Source organism: Artibeus jamaicensis, unplaced genomic scaffold (assembly GCF_021234435.1).
Source record: "Artibeus jamaicensis isolate MK-2021 breed Jamaican fruit bat unplaced genomic scaffold, CSHL_Jam_final contig_464, whole genome shotgun sequence".
In the NCBI taxonomy this organism is placed as follows: domain Eukaryota; kingdom Metazoa; phylum Chordata; class Mammalia; order Chiroptera; family Phyllostomidae; genus Artibeus; species Artibeus jamaicensis.
Genome location: NW_026521842.1, coordinates 5,213,527 through 5,237,207, shown reverse-complemented (window position 1 = coordinate 5,237,207; position 23,681 = coordinate 5,213,527). Strand labels below are relative to the sequence as shown.

The 23,681-nt window shown below is 48.9% G+C and overlaps 1 protein-coding gene across 1 annotated transcript in view; it reads left to right on the top strand.

Annotated features, from left to right (window-relative positions):
* Window positions 1-23,681, top strand: part of CRISPLD2 (cysteine rich secretory protein LCCL domain containing 2) — a 65,655-nt gene that overhangs the window by 28,392 nt on the left and 13,582 nt on the right. Inside the window, exons 6-13 of the mRNA XM_037142409.2 lie at window positions 2,431-2,531; window positions 8,108-8,242; window positions 9,885-9,945; window positions 12,961-13,027; window positions 13,502-13,632; window positions 15,398-15,441; window positions 16,691-16,763; window positions 19,511-19,586. Of these exons, the coding sequence (XP_036998304.2) occupies window positions 2,431-2,531; window positions 8,108-8,242; window positions 9,885-9,945; window positions 12,961-13,027; window positions 13,502-13,632; window positions 15,398-15,441; window positions 16,691-16,763; window positions 19,511-19,586 (688 nt within the window). The remainder of the gene's footprint in view (window positions 1-2,430; window positions 2,532-8,107; window positions 8,243-9,884; window positions 9,946-12,960; window positions 13,028-13,501; window positions 13,633-15,397; window positions 15,442-16,690; window positions 16,764-19,510; window positions 19,587-23,681) is intronic.

Sequence of the window (23,681 nt, the reverse complement as noted above, 5' to 3'; positions counted from 1 at the left end):
CCTAGCAGTGGAATCCAAAAGCCTTTCCTGGGTGAACTCGGGTGGACGACTGGGTGACCATGAAGGAAGTTTCCTTCTTCCCTCCCTCCTTCACTCCCTTCCTTCCTTCCTGAGGGACTGATTCTTTATTTTAAAATATATTTGTCAATTTTCAGTATCTAAATAGTTGCACTATTGGTTTCTCTTTCTCCCAATCGACCCTCAAAGAGACCACACCAAAGGACAGTCCTTTTTAAGCCAGGAAGCGCAGGACATGTACCTAACAGACCTCACAGAAACCTCACCGATAAGGAGGCACCGGGTAGGGAGAGGAACTTCAAGATCAGCACACTGCCAGCCCAGAACTTTCACAGCCAGATGGGGTGGCCAGTGCGCCCCAACCCCAAAGAAGCAAAGTTTCGAAATAATATACAATTTAAAAGCAGTTTGTACATGAGCTACCCAAGATTACTCTGGCACTAACCAATACCAGGCACAATGAGATGGCACTTTTGGACAGCAGCTTCAGACTCGGAAAGGGGTGATGAGATGATTTCCTATGGCGAAGTCAGTGGCAAAACCACTATTTTCTTTCTTTCAAGGAGCCAGGAGAGGGAATGACCGGTCACTTCAACACGAGGGGCACACGATCCATTTTGTGACCCATTGGGAAGGGGGTGGAGATGGGACAAGGATTTGGTGTCAGAGAGGTGTCACCATTTTAATTTGTTTGGTCACTTCTGGGTTTTTTTCCAAGTATATTTTATTAGTTATGCTATTGAAGTTGTCCTGGTTTTTCCCCCTTTGCTTCCCTCTGCCCGATACGCCACTTTTCCCCCACCTTAGTTCATGTCCATGGGTCATGCATGTAAGTTCTTTGGCTTCTCCATTTCCTGTACTACTCTTAACAGCCCCCTGTCTACTTTGTTCCTACCATTTATGCCTCTTAGTCCCTGTACCTTTTCCCCCATTCTCCCCTCCCCACTCCCAGCTGATAACCCTCCAAATGATCTCCATACATATGATTCTGTTTCTGTTCTGGTTGTTTGCTTAGTTTGTTTTTGTTTTTTTAGATTCACTTGTTGATAGTCGTGAGTTTGTTGTCATTTTAATATCCATAGTTTTGATCTTCTTTTTCTTGAATAAATTTCTCTAATATTTCATATAATAAGGGCTTGGTGATGATGAACTCCTTTAACTTGACCTTATCTGAGAAGCACTTTATCTGTCCTTCCATTCTAAATGATAGCTTTGCTGGATAGAGTAATCTTGGATGTAGGTCCTTGCCTTTCATGACTTGGAATACTTCTTTCCAGCCCTGTCTTGTCTGTAAGGTTTCTTTTGAGAAGTCAGCTGACAGTCTTATGGGAACTCCTCTGGAGGTAACTGTCTCCTTTTCTCTTGCTGCTTTTAAGATTCTCTCTTTATCTTTAACCTTTGGCATTTTAATTGTGATGTGTCTTGGTGTTTGGTCACTTCTGATTTTTTAAAAATTACACAAAAATATACCTTTTTTTACACAAGCTGAAACCTGAGCATCGTCATCATCATCATCGTCATTTATCTGTTTTTGGCTTACTCCTCCTGGAGTCGCTGCCCTGGTCTGGCTGGTCCTCTGCACATGGCGATGACCCCCCACTGTGGAGCCTTTCTCTGGGCTCTGCTTGGCTCCCAGCGAGGCAGGCCCATACCTCTTTCCATCCTCTATGGAGAAGACAAAACAGATTAAGCTGAAAGAATTATCTCATGAAGAAAATTTCTGGAACAAATGACAGAGACTGGTCCTTGGTCACTGATGGCTCCAGTTTGTGTTGCCAAAGACCCAGGTGCTGTGAGGACTTGGGAATTCTACTTGCCACCTGCTCCCTGGCCCCTGGAGAAATCTCGCTGAGCAGGAACTTCAGAGGGAGGCGGATGGTGCCTGGGATGCTCAGAGGGACCTTAGTCCCAGCCCGAGAGCAGAGTGTGGTCAGAGCCCTAAGCCCCACAGCCCAGGTTCAGATCTCACGGTGTTACCCCAAGCAAGTCACGGAGCCTCTCTGAACCTCAGTTTCTTTCTGTGCAGAGGGTGTTGGAAGGATGGAGTGACCTGGGTTGGGTCTGTGGTCCACACTTGGTAAACATGCGGTGCTCCATGAGCACACTGATTTTTACTCATTTGGAAAAGCTTAAAGGGGGCATCCTGGAAGCTTTCAGTGCAAAGGCGTTCGGGCTGGGTGGGCCGGATGGTGGTCAGAGTTGTGTGAGGGGAGCAACAGGGGTAAATGTGGGGCCAGTGGGGTATGGGGCATATGCTCAGGAGGGTCCCAGGGCAGCTCCTCTTTCCCTTCACATGATCCCCACCTTCCTCCCTCCACGACTCTGTTCAGCCCAAGTGGGGCCAGGAAAGGCATAACCCTGGGCCCTTGAGTGGCGGCAGCCTTGTTTGACAGTGTTTCTGGTTGTCTTCAGGGGAAACTGGATTGGAGAGGCCCCGTACAAAACCGGCCGGCCCTGCTCCGAGTGCCCGCCCAGCTACGGAGGAGGCTGCAGGAACAACTTGTGCTACCGAGGTAGGAAATGACTTCACAGAGCGCCTTGCGCAAACCACAAACCAGGAGAAGTGAACGGTGGGCCCAAGTGGCACCCCTAGCCCTGTTGCAGCCGCCCTCACACTCCCTGCCTTCCTCTCTCCTTCCCCCCACCTGTGCACGAGAAGGCTCGGGTTCAACCCCCAGCTCCCTGGGAACCCATGACCTCCCCGGAGTGCCCCCCAGGGAGCATCTCCCACAGCCAGGTTCTGAGCTGGACTTGGGCCACAGCTTCTACTCAGATGTGTCCACATCCCTGTGCCTATTGGCTGGTGCTCACAGTTCAGTATAAAACAGGCAACAAACAAGGAATTAAAGACAAATGACTAGACTGCGATGTCCCAGGCTAAGCAGGGTTGTCTAGAGAGTATCCTTCCCATCCTTGTCCCTGCCGCCGGCCACCCACCCACCCACATTCCCATCTTGTCCATCCTTCCCCGCCTGTCGTAAACATTTACATGTCCCTTCCTCCAGCACACCTGGAGCTTCCAAAGGCTGTGCAGTTCCCCGCTCCTCCCCTATGTGTTTATTGTGGCCACTCAGAATGTTTCCACTGGCCCAGCTACTATAAACAATGCACATTTTTGGTGCCTAAAGTGGTCCTCGTATTTCGGTGTTTCCTCGGGCTCTGTTCCAGGAGAGGCATAGCTGGACCAAGGGACTGTCTGTGTTTTTGCAGTTAAGATGAGTTTTTCACATGGCTCCCTTCATAGGCCTGTGATGGCTCAGAGGTCCATGTCAGGAGGTCTGGGCACACACGAGAGAGCCACCCTCTGTACCGGGACGAGGGGACGTGGGGTCAGTCCCATGGGCTTCAGAGTGAAGAAACAGGTGGGCTGGGGGGAGTTCCCACACCCTCCTAGGGGTTGGGGTGCTCGTTGTTCTAGCCAGAGGTTCACTGCTGATTCTGCACATTGGGGAAGTGGTGGGGAGTAGGAAAGGTGACGCCCGGTTCTGAGGCTGGCGCTCAACCACATGATCACTCTGCCCATCAGCAACATGGGTGTGGCAATGCCATTCTTTTGCAACATCTCTCAGGCTCAGACTAGGGTCTGTGCCTGTGGTGTGAATGTGCTGAGCACCTGTTGTGCACTAGGATGTTGCTAGGTGACATCAGTGGGGTAACTATGGAGACCAGACAGTGACACTCCTGCCCTCAGGAAACTGAGGCCCAGCAGGCTCACGGCCACAAGGACTGGAATGCATCTTCCAAGGGGAGTAACTGGGTGCCCTGGGGTTTTATAGCAGGAACGTTGGCTGTTGTCTAACTGGGTCAGAGAAGGGTTCTCAGAGCAGGTGCCCTTAAGGAAGAAGACGCAGCCTAGAAGTGAGAGAAGGGAAAGGTGTTTCTGGCATGAGGAACAGCATGTGCAAAGGCCCGGAGGCATGGGGCAGCGTGGTCATGAGGGAAAGACAATCCCATGCAGTGGGGCCTCTGCTAGTGTTTGCCAAACAGAATCTCTCCCGCCTCCCCATTTCCTCTCAGCCACACTCCTTCCCTGTCTCCACGTGCCCATCTTGTGTGAACTGTCCCCTGATGTGCCCCCGCCAACTCCCGGACTGTGAGACAAGCACGGGTTTTAGGGGCGGCACACCGGCTTTGAGAATATCAACCCTGCCACATTCCTGCGGTGGGGCCCTGGGCAGGTCACCTCATCTCCCGGAGCCTCAGTCTTCCTGTCTGAGACGAGGAAGTGCTGCGTCAAACCCTGCAGGTGTGGAGGGACTGAGAAGAATGTGCCCTGGCCGGTGTGGCTCAGTGGGAGCGTCATCCCATAAACTGAAAGGCTGCGGGTTGGTTCCCGGTCAGGGCACCTGTCTGGGTTGCAGGTTGATCCCAGGTCGGGGCACGTGTGAGAGGCGACCCATGGGTGTTTCTCTCCCTCTCTCGCCCTCCCTTTCCCCCGTTTCTAAAATCAGTAAGAATGTCCTCTGGTAAGGATTTAAAAAATGAAAAACAGAAAAGAGATGAATGCAGGTCAAGGTCAAATTCAGGCATATCAGTTCCCATCTTCAGAGTCCTACTCAGGCAGGTCCCGTGGCTGCTTCCTGTCACCCAGAAGAGTCATGTCTCCATCAGCTTTGGGGACCATGAGGGGAGGATTCCATGAGGACTCCTCCGGAGTCTCCCCTCGTGAAGGGCGTCTGTGTGTGCATGGCCCAGAACTATCCGATTAGGCAGAGTAGGGTTGTCTTCGCTGTCACAGACTGTGCATGCAGGTTTCTGCCTCAGTTTTCCCATCTGTAACAGTGGTGATATAGTCCCATAAATTTCAGCCACAGCAAAGCAAAGAGATGCTATTTACATTAGCCTGAGTGGCCTTCTTAGAGATGAATTGATGCACATGGAATTGATTGCCTTGGACCTTTACCGCATGCACTGCTGTCTTCCTCTGATGTCTGTGGACCAGAGTTGAAAACACCTGCCTCCTGCTCTCCCACAGTGAAAGCAATGAGAGGGATGTGAGTTGCTAGCACAGTAACATGCACATAGTCAGTGCTTTATAAACACACCTGGTAGACATCTTAAAGAAGGAGGTGTGGCTGCATTTATACCTGCATGGTGTCCTTCATCACTTGGTGAGGAAGGTTGGCCCTCTCCCAGCCTGCAGATCTGATACATCTCTGAAACCTGGCAGATGCCTTCTCCTCCTTAGAAACATAGCTCTTGTGTCACGCCTCCTCCAGGGAGCCTTCCCTGACTACATAGATAGGCAGTGGATGTGCCTTCCTGCTCTTACTGGAGCCAGACTCTCCTTGAACCTTGACCACCTGTAATTACAACTGCTGGTTCACTCCAGGGCCTCCAGGGGCATGGAGCAGGTGCTCTGCTTATCACCTCAATACGCATACCCCCAAGCCCAAAGAGACATTTTCCAAGAACGAATACAGGCAAAGATACCTTAGATGCTGGTTTACCCACCCAATGAAGCCTCTGTACTTGTTTCTTTATTTTTGGTGGAAAATATCCAAATTCTCTTAGCAGGCGTGCCAATTTTCTTAGCTAACCATGAAGTAAGTCTCCAGCAAAGTGACCGATCTGCATAAGCTACTCAATTGGGCATGCATGAGAAGGGCCTAGACCTATAATGGAAGTGCAGCAGGGACAAAGACCATCAGAGGGGTCTGCACCCCACCAGCCTGGCCAGGTGTGGTGATAAAGGCCGTGGGCTTCAGGGAAAGGCAGTTTGACTCTCAGCTGTGTGAGCTTGGGCAAGTAGCTTAGCCTCTCTGAGCCCCAGTTTCTATCTCTGAAATGAGGCTTATCATGTCTTAGGGACCTTGGGGCAATGAGAGGACGTTGCAGGAGTGTGCTGGGGGAGACCCATGTTCAGTCAACATTACTGTGAGCTTTTTTTATCACTAATAGACCCAGGTGGGGATTGCAGAGTGATGTAAGCAATGCTCTGTGCTCCAAGACCCCCAGTTCTGAGCTGGATGGATGGTCCGTGCAGTAACCTTGCCATGAACTTGGGCATGGAATTTCCCCAGGCCCGCGCTGGTCCACACAGGGGATCTTAATTAGGATGTGCTCAAATAGAGCCGGTCCTCTGGGCAAGCATTCCACTTTTCATGTGTGTGTCTGAGGGCGAGGACTGTCTGCCCGTTTTCTTAAATAGTGAGCCCTCAAATGCTTTAGACTGCTTCACCAAACTGTATTTGGCTAAATAAAGCCGCGATTATGAGGTATAAAAATCCTAAAGGCCAGTGGAAGAAAACCCGGCTTATTCTTGAGACAGCTCTGGCTTTCAGTGAAGGGCAAACCTGAGTGGCCACACTGACGGGAAGGCAGACCAGAGGCGGCTTCTTGTGCCAAATGGCATTGCAAACCTGGTGTCTTCATAAAGATTTCACCTAGTAGTTTTTGGCTACAAATGATGCTTTCAGAATTCCCTTCCTGTTTCATCTTTAAACTTCACTGGGAATATACATTTTCCAAAGGAATTCAAAGACGGAATTTTGTGGGAGTTTTAATAATCTTTCATTTAGCAAATTTTGTTGAGCAACTACTACATGCTGGGAGCTGGGTGTCTGGAGAGCTGTGGAACGGGCTGACTTCAGCCCTCAGGGAACAGAAGCCGGGTGGGAGAGGCAAGTGTTAGTGAAATCACAGCTGCGAGCAAGCTGCACAGAAGCAGCACTGGAAGTCCACAGGCTCCGACAGAACGGACCTGGGACTCATGACTGCAGTTCACCTCCCAGTTTAAATCCCATCCACTCTCTCGGGACTAGATTTGCCTGGTATGGTGGTTGTGCAGAAGGGAATTGGCCTGTGAAACAGAAGCGAAGAATTCCAGCCTCGAAAAGCATTGGAGAACCACTTATCTGCCCTTCATTTGGATATTTGTCTTGTATAGACATGAAAAGCTTGGTCTACCCTTTGGAGAAGAGAGATTATTGCTCTTAAGGAGAAGTCGAAAAAAGGCTGGGGATTGATAAACCCTTGATGGGACTTGAATTTTAATCCAATGACACAAATAGGCCAAGAGGGTACTTCATTCCTCCTCCTGGAAATCATTCTTACCCAAAAGCATCTGTCGTTTCTTTCACTGAGGGAGAGCAGGTGGCAGGGGTTTCCAAGTCTGGCCCACATACATCGGAGAGGGGCGGGGGTACGTGCTGTAAAGGTGCCAAGGGGTCCCCCAGCAGAGATGTGCCTTAATTCATCTGTGACAAGGCCACTTGAACAAATGCAAATAGCAACTCTCTGCTTTGCTTTGGCTAAAATTTATAGTTTGGTATCATGAGGGACTGATTTCAGATTCTGGTCAGCAGTTGGTAGTTGTCTTGTATGATGAAAACTGGAAGATAAGTAAACTGATGTTTATAAGAATTGCAACTTGTTCAGTTAATTAAAACATTTTAAAATATGGAGGTCATGACCATTGTTGGAGAAATAATAATGTTTGGGTGGAGAAAAGATTAGGATCCAACGGACTGACTTTTTTTTAAAACGGGTTGGTTCTCACTGTCTCATCCTATGTGACGGATCCAACGTTATTAGATAAGAAAACTTCAGTGCAGAGAATTGAGTTTGGCTGTGTGACCTTGACCCACAGGGGTAGAGAAGGGAGCGGGATGTGCTGGTGATGAGGGGCTGTGGGGCCCAAGGCCATTGACATGGGTCTTCATGCATCATATTGGGCATGTTGACAAGGAAGACTCCTTTCCCAGTGAGAACTTAGGGCCAGAGGGACCCCGGGGAGGCAGCTATGGTTTGAGGTCAGAGGATGTACTTCCTTGGACAACTGATGGTGCAGGAGGAGGTGGAACGAGAAGACATTATGGTAACCCAGGCGTGGGGTCACCGGGGCCTTCTCGCCTCTGGTCAGCCCCGCTGCCCTTGGGTCCAGAGTGCACACAGCAAGCAGAGCCGGTCCACTCCTCCTGGCTGGTAGAATTCCACCTGGCCAGGTCTGTTCTGAAATACCACTGAAATGATTCCTTGTCAAACTAAACCTCAAACAGGTTTAGTTTCCAAGATTTTTTTTTTTTTTGCAAAGTGCATTTTTGTTGAATCTCAGCATTTATTTTTTTCCTCCGTCTTCACTATGAAGAGGAGAGTTACAACCAGAAACCCGAGACAGACGAGATGAATGAGGTGGAGACAGCTCCGGTTCCTGAAGAGAAACACAACTGGATCCAGCCGAGGGTGATCAGACCCAAGAAAACATCTGCTGTGAACTACATGAGTGAGTCAGGCTCTGTCTCCGCCCTGGGCCAACCCCAGAAGGGGACCGTTTTCTTTGGGGAAGATGGAGGGGGGGGGAGCCGGTGGGTCTCGAGTCCACAAACAGCAGGAGCAGGGCAGCATGCAGGTCACAGGAGCACGACCATAAGATGTGTCTTTTAAAAAGTAATATTTTAAATTCATTTCAAAAGTGAGATTTACAGGAGCTGTGCTCAAGTGACACCTTCCCCTGAGGGAGGTATTTGAAGGTTAGACCTTATCCTTTCACAGAAGACCTGGGCTGAAACTGGGTTCCTCTTGGAAGCACTGGGCACCCCGAGGAAAAGCACAGATGTGCGGGGGGGGGGGGGGGGGGGGGGGGGGGCTGTGTCCTGTGAGCTGTCCTTCGCCATGCCACTTGACTCTCTGAGACTTGATGTGCTCATCCATAAAACGGGACAATCATACGAGGTTGCTATGAGGATTATTCACAGTACTGTGTGCCTGGGTCAGCAGAGAGCTCCCTGCGGTTTGAAACCGTCGAATCTCCTCAAACGGCCCCCTTGGGCAGGAGTTGGCTGTTTCCCCCCAGACGTCCAGAAGTGCCCTGAACACTCTCACGCTCACTCCTGTTGCGCCTTCCCCTCCCCTGGTTCCCAGGGCACCTCACCCCCCAAGGCTTTTCTCCTTTCTTCTCTCTCTGCCCTGGCTACAGCTCAGTGCTCTGAGTCCCTGACACTGCAGCGGGGCATTAGTGTACCTGACACCTTCACTGCAGGTTTGGGGCCCTTTCTTACAGACACAGCAATAGGCGCAGGCTGACTGCCTGCGGTTCTGGTCCTCTGATTCTCCCCTAAGCCTTAACAGCATGCAACTGGACTCGTCCTTGAGTAGGGCCCTCCTTGTACCCGTCTGACTCAGAAACCATCCCCTATATTTTCAACTACTCTCTGCCCTGCCCCCGCCAGGCACTTTATCTTCTTGGGCTTCAAGTGCCTTTTCCCTGGACTCTCTGCCTGGTTAACTATTCTGTGGCTTCTTTGACCAGGAAATATGCTGGTGTCCTTTCCCTTTCAGAAGTCTGAAACAGTTCCATTGGCTTTTTTTAATCATGTAAAATTATAATATGTGTCTTTTTGCCCAACTATAACTCTACTCCAAGATTTCAATATGTCCCTATAAAATAAACAAAAAAAATGAAAGCTTGGCAAAGTCATCTTGGCTATGGGGTAGACATCACAGGTTGGAATGCCCGGTCCTCACTTTCCAGGCTGGATAAGGCATAGTAGGTGTGTTCTCTAGGTCCCTGAGGGTCTAGAGGGCACTTAGCATGTGCCGGGCTCCCTTCAAGGCTCCATGTACTTTCTCGTTCAATCCTCACAGGAACAGTACCCACTATACCTATGCCCATCATTCACAAGGGGAAATTGAACCTCAGAGAGGAAGTAACATGTCCAAGGTCACGTGACTACTGTAAAGTGGCAGGTCTGAAATTTGAGCCTCACCACTGAGGCCTTGCAGCCATTAGGCAATGCTGCTGCTCTCATATGGCATGGATTCCAGAATGTTCCAGAAAGTTCCTCAGAGTCGGGGGTGAGGTTTTCTAACTCATACTCATCCTCTGGATCCTTGCAGTGATGTTTATCCCTGCATTTCTCTCCTAGCCCAAGTTGTCAAGTGTGACACCAAGATGAAGGACAAGTGCAAAGGGTCCACATGTAACAGGTAAGGTCTGGGCTGGGTCCCTCTCTCCCCGCTCCCCATAGCCCTTGGGAGTACCTGCTGGGGCTTTGGGTCACGTCATGATCGGCCAGCTCATGGCCACCCAAAGCGACCTGGGTGGAAACTCACAGAAAGTGGCATTCTCTACTTTTAGCAGCAACGGTATGCACCAAAGTCTGAGTGGGGAGGTAGCTCAGCTCGCTTCATGTTGCAAAGTGGACTGACCAGAGTTCCCGCTGAATGTCACCCTTTATTAAGAGCTTGGCACACAAAGATGATCCATCTCTGGCAACCTAGACCAGAGTTTCTCAACCTTGGTGCTACTGACATTAGAGCCAGATAATCTGTTGTGGCAGGGGCTGTTCTGTGGGGGGGCTGTTCTGTGGGGTGGGAGCTGTTCTATGGGGTGTAGGGAGTCGAACAGCATCCCAGGCTCTACCCCTAGATGCTAGGAGTCCCTCCCTAGTTACGATCACCAAAAATGTCCAGAAATCGCCAATGTCCCCCAAGGAGTAAGATCACCCCTAATCGTTAACCTTTGACCTAGAGCTCAGGTGGCAAACACAAGGCCGCGGCTGAAATCCAGCCCTCCACCTGTTTTATCTGGCCCGGCACCTTGTTTGTACCTGGCAGCAGAGCCGAGTTATCACTTAACAGTTAAGGAGTAATTACATTTATGCAGTCCTAAACTTACATTTGGCCCTTTGAAGGCAACTGAGAGGCTGATGTGGCCCCCGTGAAAATGAATTTAACACCCCTGACCCAGAGATTCAAGTTCTAGGTCTTCTCCTGCCTGGACATACATTACAGCTAAGTGTCTCATCCCTAGTCGGGAGCAGGTGTCCAGATGATAGATGCTCTGCATTATTGTTTCCAAAGGAATTTCCAGGCGGTGGAAATGCCTGGTTGGCACAGAGCAGAAGTGCTACAGATGCGATAATCCTGATCAACATTTCTGTGCAGTCGGGGTCTCCATTCCATTTCTCTGTGCGTGGGGGCCCCAGGGTGGCCCAGAGTTCTCTGCAGGGAGGATTAGGTCTGGGTGCTGTTAGGATGCGTGTGAGCTGGCTGTGCCTTGGCCATGGAGGGATCTGGCAAGCCTGCTGCAAAATCTGAGTAGACCTGCTTCCTGATGGGTCCCCTTGGACAAAGAGCTGCTGCCAGTGTAGCCCCAGGTAGTTGAATGAATTCATGTAGCTGTCGGAGCCATTGAGTATTGTCCATTCGGAGGCTGAAGAATGTCTGCCAAGAAGGAGTTTGGTTTTGGCAGTGCAGCTACTGGGCTGCACTGTCTGGCAGTGAACGGCCAACATGTGCAGTGGCCTTGTGCAGAACCTCGGGTTCACAGTAGGAAAACCACGTCATTGGTGGAGGGGTCCTTACTTGACTTCCTATGGACTCTGCCACTCTTTCCTCTGAAGCTGAATCCCGTCATTTAACTACTTTAGCACATGCTAAAGAGAAAAAGTAGCAGGTCCTCTTTTATACCACGGGGATTTGGGCTTTGGTTTGCTAGAATGTTCGGCTCAGCCTTTGGCAGGAGTGTTAGGAAGTAGACTTTGAGCAACCCGGGATGAGGTTGTTCAGGAGGCTCAGACATCGTCCCATGAGCAGGGGGACACGAGCCAGCAAGTACTGCAAAAGTAAACAGTCAGTTTGTTGGTGAGATGAGCAAGATGTGGCAACAATAAGTGGTGCAATAAGTGTCCCCTGTTTGATGTCGGAGGCATCTGCACATCTCTGTGTGTGCTGGGTGGATTGGGCAGGAAGCACTCAGAGTCTGGAAGGCATATCTACTCTGCAAGCTCACGGATCTAGGATTTTGAGGACGTCCCTGAGTTATCCCTTTGTGAGGATGTGACTTTCTGTCCCACAAGCTCATTGGGACAGCATCAGGCCTGAGTACTCGATGGAAAACAATGACAAGGTCTAAAGACTATTCTTTGTGAGATAGGAGGGTCCCAGAGTCAGGAACGGATGGGACCTTGCCCAGCCGACCGGGCGGCCGGGAGAAGGTGAGGGCCTGCCCACACCGGGACCGTTAACGACCTCCGGGCAAGAAACACAGCACCCCGCCTGCAAACGCCGGACTGCACACGGCGACTCGCCTAGAAGCAGTCCTGCTACCGGGCACGTCCCTCTTCTGTGCCTGGTGCTTTTACAAAAGTTACGTTTACTGGGCTTATTTTCCGAATTTAAAAACTATCCTTGTCTGTGTAAGGAATCAGGAAAATGCCCGCCACAACAAAGTAGAGAGAAAAAAAAACATGTCCAGAATCTTCTCAATGTCAGCAGCAATTTAATGTCGTTCCGACCTTTCTTTATGCACCGATTGGGCTGATACTGCTCACGTGATCTTACTGTCACTGCTTTCACTTGCAATTTTCCAAAGTCAGAAGCTGTTCCTGAAAAGACTTCACCTCTGGTCACCGCACAGCATTGTGACACAAGCCACACACGCGCGCCTGGCCGCTCCTCTGGCACTGGCTGGCTTGCTTCCCGCTTTTTACAATTATAAACAGTTGGAATAACATGTGGTTCTGACTTTCTGACTTTTTTCTTGGGATATACCCTCACAGGGAAATTCAAGAATCAACAGATTTTAGGCATTCTGGGAAGATTAATTTATCCTTTTTCATGAACATGAACACCATCACTGAGTGTTATTCTATTTAAAAAACAACCCTGCAATTTGACACCTAGAAATGGCAAAGTTTGCCTTCTTTAATGACTAATGTTTGAGGGTTTTTATTTTTAGTGTTTGGGTGCCACTTGTCTGCCCAAAACCCAAATCCTAAGCCCATGAACACAGTCCTTAAGAAGGTCAGATTGAATCTTGTAATAGTGTTCGTGCAACTATCAACTTCAGGTGACTTGTGACTTGCCAGAAAATAATTCTACATCACTGACTCTTTTCTCTGTGTAATAACAGAGATGTTGAAGAAAAAGAAACAATAATTTCAAGGTGATATTGAGTCACGTTCATCTGTGAAGGTCATTTGCTTTCTTTTCCACCAGGTATCAGTGCCCAGCAGGCTGCCTGAACAACAAAGCGAAGGTGTTTGGAACCCTCTTTTATGAAAGCGTAAGTGTGGCCAGTGTTTCTTTAAATGGCTTGTGTGGAATGCTGCCCTGTGTTTTAAAGATTTTCTTTCTCCTCCCTCACCCAGCCCTAGGTTTGTAGAGATGACTTGCAAACCTTCACGGGTTCACAGACTCGGGCAGCCACTTTTGGGCCCCGGGGCCGGCCCTGGGGCCCACCCCCGTGGGGCTCAGCCTGTGGTTTAGACAGAGCTTTCATTCACTCTACTGCATGGGGAGAAAGGGCTGTTTGCCACCCTTCTTAGTCTGTGAAGCACCTGGGGTGAGCGTTTTAAAAGATGAGCAACCCCAGGAACAAAGACACGCTCTGGAGACAGGCAGAGTCAGAGGCGGGGTGAACTTTGGCCTAACTTTTTGGCTTCTTGCGGGTTGAAGACAAACATCTTGGGCGTTGCTGACAAAGACTGCTCACAAAGATTACTTCAGACCCACTTACCGGCTTCCTCCCCGCCCCCAGTCCTCCAGCATCTGCCGCGCTGCCATTCACTACGGGATCCTAGACGACAGAGGGGGCCTGGTGGACATCACCAGGAACGGGAAGGTCCCCTTTTTCGTCAAGTCTAAGAGGAATGGTGTGGAGTCTTTGAGGTAACTATTCCGTTACTGATTTGTTCTGATCAGGGCCCCTTAACAGTTTTTCTAATTATAAAACTATTGCTGAAACTTTGAAAAGTACTGAACAATATAAAGAACCAGGGGAGAAGGTAGAGCTGGCCTTAATCCTGCAACTCAGCAATTGCCCCATAGGTAATTCAGCACATTGCATTCTGGTGGCTCTCTCCCCACCTCTGCCCTCGCCAACACCCCTCTCTAATCTGGTTGAGTTTCAGCTTCTGCTTTGCTTTCCTGCAAGGTCTCTGACAACTCACCAGACACCTTATCAGTAACAGCTAATAGCATCTTTACCCTTCTGGCTAATCCCGGATTAGCATTCTCTTACTAAGAACAAGGCTTTTCATTTTTTAAACATACTAACTTTTTTTTGCAAGATAATGTTTTTCACGTAAGGAATGTGGCTGGTTGATGGGCCAGGTGGTCCTTGTCATTCTGACTTTTGGGGGACTGGTGAGTAGGCCATGTCCTGACCTGTCTATGGAATCAGAGGCTAAAGTGACCTGGGGCCCTACAGCCCAGTGGGGGCCATGGGGTCAGACAGACCTGCCTCTGCCTCTTCCTTGTGCATGACCTTGGGCTGGCTTCTGCATCTCTTCTGAGTGGCAGCACCCTCATTTGTAAATGAGGAGCATAATCAGACTCGGGGCTGACACCCAACGAATCCACGAAGGCACAGCATGTCAGGATGCCCGTGACAGTGCTTTCCCCAGGATCTGGGACGAGGAAAGTGCTGAGCAAATGCTCCTGTGATTGTTCCAAGACAGCACGTCCCATCCGAATTGCAAGGCCACTCTGAACATTTCACAAACAACATGAGTCACTCCCCTCCAAGGGGCCTGGCTCTTCCTGGAGCGAGGGAGCGCTCCCTCCCTGTCTGAGACTGGGCTGACTGAGGGGTCATGTAAGCAAACAAACAAACAAACAAACACACAAACAAACGAAGAGCAGGGACTTGTAACCCGAAGTGAAGAAGATACAGAGACATGCCGGTTGGGTGCCCTCAGTATCAGCCACGCTCAGCACTCAGCACAGGCAGGATGGAGCTGTGGGCTTGGCCAGGTTCGGACCCTGCGTTGCCTGGGACACTTGTCCTACAGCCACTTCTGGTCCCTTTCAATGCCCAGATTTGCCCCCAGAGTGGGTTCTTCACGTTATAGAGTTCAGAGAATCTGTGAACATCAATATAAAGCAAATTAAAGTTTTATTTTCACTAACCTCTGGTTGAAATGTGACATTTCCTTCCATTCTGAATGTTGGCCCCGAGCCAGTGTGGTGTTAGCAAGGCAGGGACGCTCACCTCAGTGGACACCGACCAGCTGCCAACGCCTATCACCTCCGTCCTGACCCTGAAGTGGCAGCCGCTAGAAGACCCACTTATAGACTATTTTAGTGTAACTCTTCGAACGCTTATTTATTTTAATACTCTAGTAGTGATATTAACAATAACTGATTATCTTTTAATCTTTTCTTTTATCATATGCATTTTAAAATTGTCACTCTGAGGAGTCCGTAGGCTTCATCAGGCTGCCAGAGGGGCCCTTGGCACAAAGAAGTTAATGAGCTGAGCCCTAGAATGTCCTCATTCTAGACCCTGCTCCAGACGTTCTAAGTGCTTTCAGGCTGGCGGGGGACAAGCAGAAAAACATTAAATTGAGGCTGTAAATAAAATAGATGCAGGAGCAAGTGTGCACTTGTCGAAGCCATTCTGTTTACATTTACCTAATGTTTCCTTTTATAGCAAATACAAGGCGTCCAGCTCATTTACGGTGTCAAAAGTAAAAGGTAAGCTGGCAGCCTTTTTTATTTTTTTATATTTTTATGTGACCATAATATGTGGGCTATCTTGGGTTTCCCTGGGAATTTCATTGCCCTTAGTTGTTGCTGTAATGTTTGTTTTGCCTGCTAACATTGCTGTTCTAACATTGTAAAGGCTTTTTAAAGAGGTTCCTGAGGAGGCCGATTCTCTAACTAGTTCCTAAACATATTTGAACTTGGCATTGGCCCTCCCCAGAATGCTAAATCAGAAACACAGGCCTGGCGCTCCAGCTGAATAACACAGAAGCACCAACACCTGGGTCTCCAGCAGCCAGTAGATGGCATAGGGAGGTGGCATTTCTGTGGATTGACAGTGGCTGCCTGGAACAGCGTGTTGGGATGGATGCTGAGGCCTCATTCTGGGCTTGGCAGAAAACAGAGCTTAATAGATTACTGATGTCCGCTGTGGACAAGAGGGCAATGGGCATGTTCGTTTGGATGGGGTGCCCGTGAGGGAGCACGCTGCAGTCACTACCTCCTTCACACCAAGCCCTTCCTTCCTGCGGCTGACCATGTAAACCAAGTTTTACTGGCACACAGCTATACCCATTCACGTAGGCATCTGTGGCCGGTTTCTTCGCAGCAGGGACTGTCAGGCCCACTAAATTGGAAATATTTACTCTCTGTTCTTTTAAGGAAGAGTTTGCCCCCACTGTGGACTAGATGAGGACATGCTGTCAGACAACGGGTGGTCAGCATTAGAACCGCTCCTTCACATCTGTTGTTTAAACAGAGCGCATGGCTTTTAAGAGTCACTGGCCTCCTTCGAAAGAGCTCTAGGTTGGGGACTGGAAACCTGGGTCCTCACCCAGGTCTCAGCTTTTCTGAGCCTCAGTTCTCTCATCTGTATAATAAGAATAAGACCTGCCACGAGGCTCTGACATGATGAAGTGGAAGAAAGGTTTCGAAATCAAAAAGCACCTTGCAAGTAAAAAGTATTGTCAACCCACAGAGAAGCTATGCAGCTGGTAGCATCCTCGGCCAGTAAACACACTCAGGCATGGGTTTTGTCTCATCCCTTGAGTGGTGATGGGTGGAATGCCCAGAGCACTGGGGCTAACACCTGCTGGGCTCTTACCCCAGCTCTATTGGAGGGCTCGGTGAACCCCCAGGACCCAGTTGTCTAGCAGCCTGATGCACGGGCCAGTAGCTCGAGGCCCAGGCCTGCCCAGGCCTTCCCATCCCCTAACCCTTTCCTGACGGCTCCTGTTCACAGTGCAAGACCTGGACTGCTATGGCACCGTCGCTCAGCTCTGCCCATTTGAGAAGCCAGGGACCCACTGCCCAAGGTAAGTCTCACTGGCGTCTGGCTTTGCAAACATGGGGGCTGAGAGAAGAAGGCACTGTGCTGGGCTGCGGGTCATCTCTTGGCAGTGAAGTCCAGTGGAATTCCAGATACGGCCCTTGTATGTATACATCCAGGAAATCAGTCAATTCATGTTCGAAGTCAAGGGTCCACTAGACCTTCCCTGAGGCCGCTGGTTCTCAACCCTGGTTGCACACTGGAATAGCCCGAGGGACATTAAAAGCACAAATTCCGGGGGACCACTGAAAGCTGAATCTCGAGATTGGGCCAGAGGTGACCAGCCTGTTTAGATGCTACGGGATGAGCCCAGTAGGCAGCTGGTCCCTGGAACCCTGCTCCGGGAACTTGGCTGAGAAGGACTGTGTCCTCTTGATGTCACCCCGACTCACTGGACAGAGCCCTTACCCTTGCAGGACTAACTTCGTTCGCCACACAGCTCTCCCGAGCTCCCTCAGACCAACCTCGAGATTTGTCATTTTTTGGTCTCGTGCATCAGTCCTGAACTCTGCAAGCTTTGTACTGCTTGTCCAATTTAAATCAGCTCATTGATTCTACCAGACCTGTGACATTTTCTATGGCTAACTTTAGGAATAGCTTTTTAAAACCCAGTTTTTGAGGTATCATTTGTACACAATAAAATTCACCCACTATACACATAAGTTCACAAATCAACATGTTTTGACAAATGCGCACAACCATGCAGCCACAGCCACAAGCCAGGTGGGGAGCATTCTCTTCACCCTAGAATGTTCCCTGAGGTCAGTTCCTCCCCCTCCACCCCCCACCCACATCCTCACCAACCATCGATCTACTTTCTGTCCCTCTGATTTTACCTTTTCTAGAATTTTATATAAATGGAGCCATCACAGTGTGAGACTTTCCTGTTGGGCTGCATTCTCTCTGCATGCCTTTAAGATTCACTCATGTTGTGGAGCGTACCTGGTTTATTCTTTCATGTCATTATGTGGTGTTTCATTCTGTGGAAGTACCACCATCTGTTTAAAGACTAAATTTTACATGCATCGTTCAAATCTTACCTGGCTGATTTTAGAGGATGATGTGCCATAAACATAAAATAAAGAGTATCCTCATAGCATTTGTCTCTGAAGTAGCCATTAAGTCCTCTCAGAAGCTGGGTGAGGTATGTAGTATCCTGTGAACCCTAATCCTAGGCCTGGAAGCGTCTAGATTCTCCAAGGGAAAGACTGACTTTAAAGCTCATAGGTGGAAACCCCAGAGGTGTGAGCGGATAATAGCCCCAGGAAGGAGCCCACGACAGGGAGGAAACCGGACAGGGCGTCCCTGATTCCCCTTTGCTACTTGCCTTCATCTGGAAGCACTGGCCCCCCCAGCCTGCCATGGCTACCACCACTGCCTTGCCGACCCCTCCCCAAATGTTCAAGTGCAGATAGCAACCTTTTAGTAGATTTCCCTGAATATTAAAGAGAAGCTGAAGGAAATGGTTTCAGCAAAAACAAACAAAAAGAAAAACTTGACATGGTACTGTTATATCCACCGGACGCGAGAATAATTTTTGAAGACCTTTCAGGGTTTTGATCTTATTTTATTGGCCAAGCTTAACCTGCACAGGGGCGAACTGTCGGGGTGTCCTGAGACACGGTGGCCAGAGGGCTGCAGATGAGAGTCACGCCAAGCGCTTACAGCTAAGTCCTTATATAGGGACGAGTAAGCAAGCATTGAACAGAAGCAGACATGGCAGTTAGCTGTTTGCTGACAGACTGCGCAGGGAACAGGGTGGGGTTTCAAAATTCAAAGCTAAGCAGATTACAATCAGCCTGTTTTGCTGTGGTCAGGCTATGTTCTCAATTTCCCAGATCTCCACAGTACTAATATCTAAAATCTAGGGTTTTGACCTGCCATTCTAGAAGATCTAGGAAACAGTGTTCATTCTTACCTAAATTTTGTTTTCTTCTTCTTTTTTTAATCTCTCACACACACATTCTCTTTCTTTCTGCTCACCCTGCCCCCTCCCTGTACCATTTCCATTTCTCAATCCTTTTGTCTGGCTTTCTCTCCTCCCCAAGTCCTGCCTGTCCTGGGGCCAGATGGCTTCCGGGCGCCATTTTGGTTCCTTGATCCCTGGGCTCCAGCCCTTGGTGTACTGTTCCAGATAAAGACAAAAGAGCTTTTCTTCAGTAAAGTTCATGCCTTTTCCTGGGCCCACCCACTTCCAGTTTGAGGCATTCCTCTCCTCTCCATTGTGCCGATGGCGATGGTGGGGATGGGGTGACTGACGGAGCAGTGATCTAACCCCTTTCCATCTCAGGTTCTCGCCCCCTCTCCCTGGAGTATTCTGTGACTCACCGAGGTGAGGGCCCTCCACCCTGTCCTCCCCCACACAGGGAAGTGGCCTTTCACAAAGTCTATTGATTATAATCTCATAATATATCCACGGGATGAACTGGCCAACACCCAAGAATGGGAGGTACAACCAACATTTTACAATCCCATACTCACCTCTCAGATATTTATTCCCCTTCACCTTGTTGTTTGCTTGTGTCTTTTTGTGTGATGTTTGAAAATTCTATATTAACTATTTAAGAAGAGGAAAAATATCGTTACCGCTGCTAGAGCGGGAGAACTATTTTTTTCTTAAAGAGTAAACAGTGTGGTAGGTTTCCTTTCATCTAAAAACTCAAATCTTGAAATTCAAATGAAGAGGGCCAGCTGCTTCTCATAACCATCACACGAATGCTTCCTGTTTTCCAGAGTTCATTGTCCGGCGCACTGCAAAGACGAGCCGTCCTACTGGGCTCCTGTTTTTGGAACCAACATCTACGCAGACGTGAGTATGCTGGCACCTCCAGTGACCACCTCTCAAAGCCTGTTAAGGCCTCAGAAACCACATCCCAAGGTCTGGATACCAGAAACCCGAGATCTCATTCCTGTACCTCCAGCTAAATTTAGACCAGTTATTTCTGCAACTATTGCCCTGGTTTCTCATTTATAGAACTGCCTGTACTACTACCTATGTGTGCTTATGAATGCAGATCAGGTGTGCCTCATCTGACACCAACATTTTCACAATTTGGTAAATTGAATCCTGCTTCCCCATTGACATGCATTTTTAATATGAAAACTTTTGTGTGTCACATACTTCATTTCCCCAGATATTTAATGACCTTTCCAGCTTTCCCGAAACATTTACAGATACTGGTCCAATCTACTCACTGCATTTCTTTTAGGTTATGTGTATACTTAGCTACAAAGACATAGGAGAAAATACAAATTACACGAATTTTCTTCTTGTTAGTAAGCATTCTTATTATTTTGGATCCTGCTCTTCCATATTTCCCTCCTAACTTTAGCAAGGAAGCTGTCACCTGATTTTTCTTACATGAATCCTCCAGAACATAGTCTGTCCCCTTCAGCTGCCCTGGGTTTAGGGACATGGAGACCCAGACTATGTGAACATGGCCACTGCTCTGCCCAACGGTCTGTGTGGTCTTGCCAAGTCATTTACTTCATTGTTAAATGAGTCAGCTGGGATCTTCTAATTTTCTAGCCCAGGGAATCTTCTAGACCTAAATTTCCATGATTAGATTAGCATCACTCGTTCCTAGCTGGCATTTTTACTCCACCTTTTCTCATCTTTATTTCTGTGGCTTATCTCACTAACCATCACCACCTTTGCCTCCATCTGCCTTCATTTGTTCCAGATTCCTGTAAATGTGAGAACATCGAGTTCTGTAAGGTCAAAGCACCCTCACGGCTAATTTTCCCCATCTTTTTTTTTCCTCTTTAAATGAGTCATTTTTTTCCCTCAAAAGCTGTTTAGCCAAAATCGAGTTCTAAAAGTTTAATAAAGGAGTAAAGTTATATCAGTTGTAATACTAAATGTTTGAAGCAAATTCTGCTGTTAACAGACAGAAATTTGGACTTTTAAATGATTTAAAAATAAAGGGGTGGATCAAGTGATTCCAGCCAAATACAAAGAAGCAAACAAATAAAGTGGGAATGGCAATATCTCTGTCTTATAAAGTGGAATTGAAGGTTAAGCACACTGAATGGAACAACACAATGAATTATGCAATGAGACAAAAGTATCATATCCATGTAGCTATGAAAACTAAATCTATATGCTCCAAACAACATAGCAGCTAAATATATAAAACAATTCCCCCCCAAAGTTAGAAATGCAAGAACTTGATGGATATTTAGTAATAAGATAAAGCTGCCTTTCACTGTGTTTTAGGTTCTTTAAAAATACCATCTCTAGGTTTTGTTATCCCCATCTTACAGAAAAGGAAAGTAAGGCTCCCAATAACCCTCCCCAAACCATACAAGCTGGGACATGGCAAAGGTGAGGTGCCAGTGAAGGTGTGTCTGGCCTCAGGTACTGTTCATTCCCTACTCTATCCTGCCTTGCTTGAATGTACCTGCACACTCACAATTCCACCGATGTGAATAGGCAGGTGGGTGAAAAGCTGCGTGCATTCTTTGATAACTAAGTCATTCCCCTGCGTTTTGAGGCTTTGGAACCCCAGTGCTCATGACAGAGCCTGGCACGAGTGTTCAATTAACATTCGTTGAAAGAATACATAAATGAAGATACTACAGCAGTCAATGCTTAAACACTCTTCGGGGAGTAAAAGAAGGAAGGTAGAAAGAGAGAAAGAAAAAGAGGAGAGGAGACAGGCGTGGGGGGAAGGAAGGAGGGAGAGAAGGAAGCCGCCTCCGGTACAGAGGCTCTTTCTGGCTTTGGTTTCTAGGTCACCCTGTATTCTGGGAAATGATGATGCCTTTTGGAAAATGTCTGTTTAGCTAAGAAATTTATTTTGGGAGAGTTGTCTCCAGATCTTCGAAGGGCCGAATAGTGCTGTGGTCCTTGCCTGCCCTCCCGCAGTGCACTGGCTGGCAGACCCCTCGCTTTGTGGTGAGCTGCAGGCTGGGGAAGCATTAGGGTGTAGCCCAGAGAGCAAAGTCTGGGTCAGTAGACTTGAGTTCAAGCCCCACCTGTGACATTTACCAGTTGGAGGGTGGTAGGCGAGCCCTACGTCCCCCAAACCTCAGTTTTCATATCTGTCCTTCCTGTCTCCCTTGGTGGCTGGATTCTCATAGTTGCATATGCCTCAGATCCCCTGTAGGACTCGTTCAAACAGATTTCCAGGTCTCACCCTCAGCCTTTCTGACCCAGTGGGTTTGGGGTAGAGCCGGAGCAGCCACATTCCCCACAGGGTCCCAGCGCTGCTCACACAGCTGGTCTGGGGCTACACTTTGAGGACCACTGGCTTAGAGGTGGCATTTCCTTGAGAATTTTCACCAATGGCGACAGGGACAGTGTTGATTATGGCAGTGGTATTTGTCTCATTAACTCACATCCCTCGGGCGCTTACTGTGGACAAGCCTGCATTTAGCGCTGATCTTACCTAATCTTCACAAGGGCCCTTTTATGTCCTCGTGTGTGGCTTGCTGGCTCCGGGTGGCAGTCGGGGCCCTGCTCTTTGCCAGCTGAGTGATTTTGGGTGGGCTACTTAAGCTCCCTGAACCTCAGTCTGCCCGTTTGTTAAGAAAGGATACTAATAATACCTACGTTGCTGGGTTATTGGGAGATTAGTGCATCGGTGCAGGTGGGATGCTTAGGACAGGCCTGCCTTGGTAATGCTCAAAAGTGTGAGCTCTGATGATCCCCACTTTGTATTAGAAAACAGCTGCCCTGGCTGGTGTGGCTCAGTGGGTTGAGTGCTGGCCTGTGAATCAAAAGGCTGTCGTTCGATTCCCAGGCAGGGCACAGGCCTGGGTTATGGGCTGGGTTTCTGGTTGAGGGCATGAGAGCCAACTGATCAGTGTTTCTCTCCCGTTCTTTCTCTCTAAAAATAAATAAATCAAATCTTAAAGAAGGAAGCAAGTAGAGACCCTGGGCCTTAAAATAGTGATCCAAGGCCCCACGGGCAACGAGGTGTGGAGGCAGGAGTGTTTTCCTGCGTCACTGAGACCAGATCTCCGCTGGTGACAGTCGGTGACAAACGTTCAGGTACCTGCCTTGCCTGAGGCCCTGAGGAGAGAAAAAGGACACCCTGCGGCTGCGTGGAGTCTGTGAGAAGAGAGGTGTGGGAGAAGGAGGGCACGGAGGGAGGAAAAGGCTTGCCCGCTGGCAGGGTTGAAGATGTGGATGTTGATAAGGGATGAACACTGGGCCATCCCGGGAGAAAGATCTGGCTGGGTGTGAGGTTTGAGAAGGCATGGCCCGTGGCTTGATGTTATCACAGAAAACTGTGCCACTGGCATCCAGAAATGTTCCCTGAGCAGGAGACAAAGGACTGTCCCAGAGGGCAGAGAACCAACAGACACTGTCCCTTGGCAACATCTAGTCAGGAGTGGGAGGCTCCCCAGGCAGGGCCTGGGGCTAAGAGCGCTCCTGCGCCCAGCACTAAACCCAGGGAAGTTCCCGCTGACCCTGCAGGCTCCCAGAGTTCTGCCTGCAGCTCCAGGGCCTCACAGACCCCTTGGAGGCCCCTGCCAGCTCAAGGGGCCAGCTCACAGCCCCACTCTCCTCTGTTTATTTGTTGAAGAAGACGAGATGTGTTAATGCAGGATTTAAAAACTGACCTTCGGGTAATCAGTCATGGAATCAGTCAAGAAATCCAGTTCTCTGGACGCTAATATGAATGGGCGAGCTGGCTCCGAGGCTCTCCACCTTTTTAAAAATTTTAAAGATTTTATTTATTGCCCTGGCTGGTATAGCTCAGTGGATTGAGCACCGGCCTGCGAACCAGAGTATTGTGCTTCGATTCCCAGTCAGGGCACATGCCTGGGTTGGAGGCCAGTTCCCAGCAGGGGACACAGGAGAGGCAACATACATTGATATTTCTCTCCCTATCTCCTTCCCTTCCCCTCTAAAGATAAATAAATAAAAATCTTTAAAAAACTTTTAAAATTT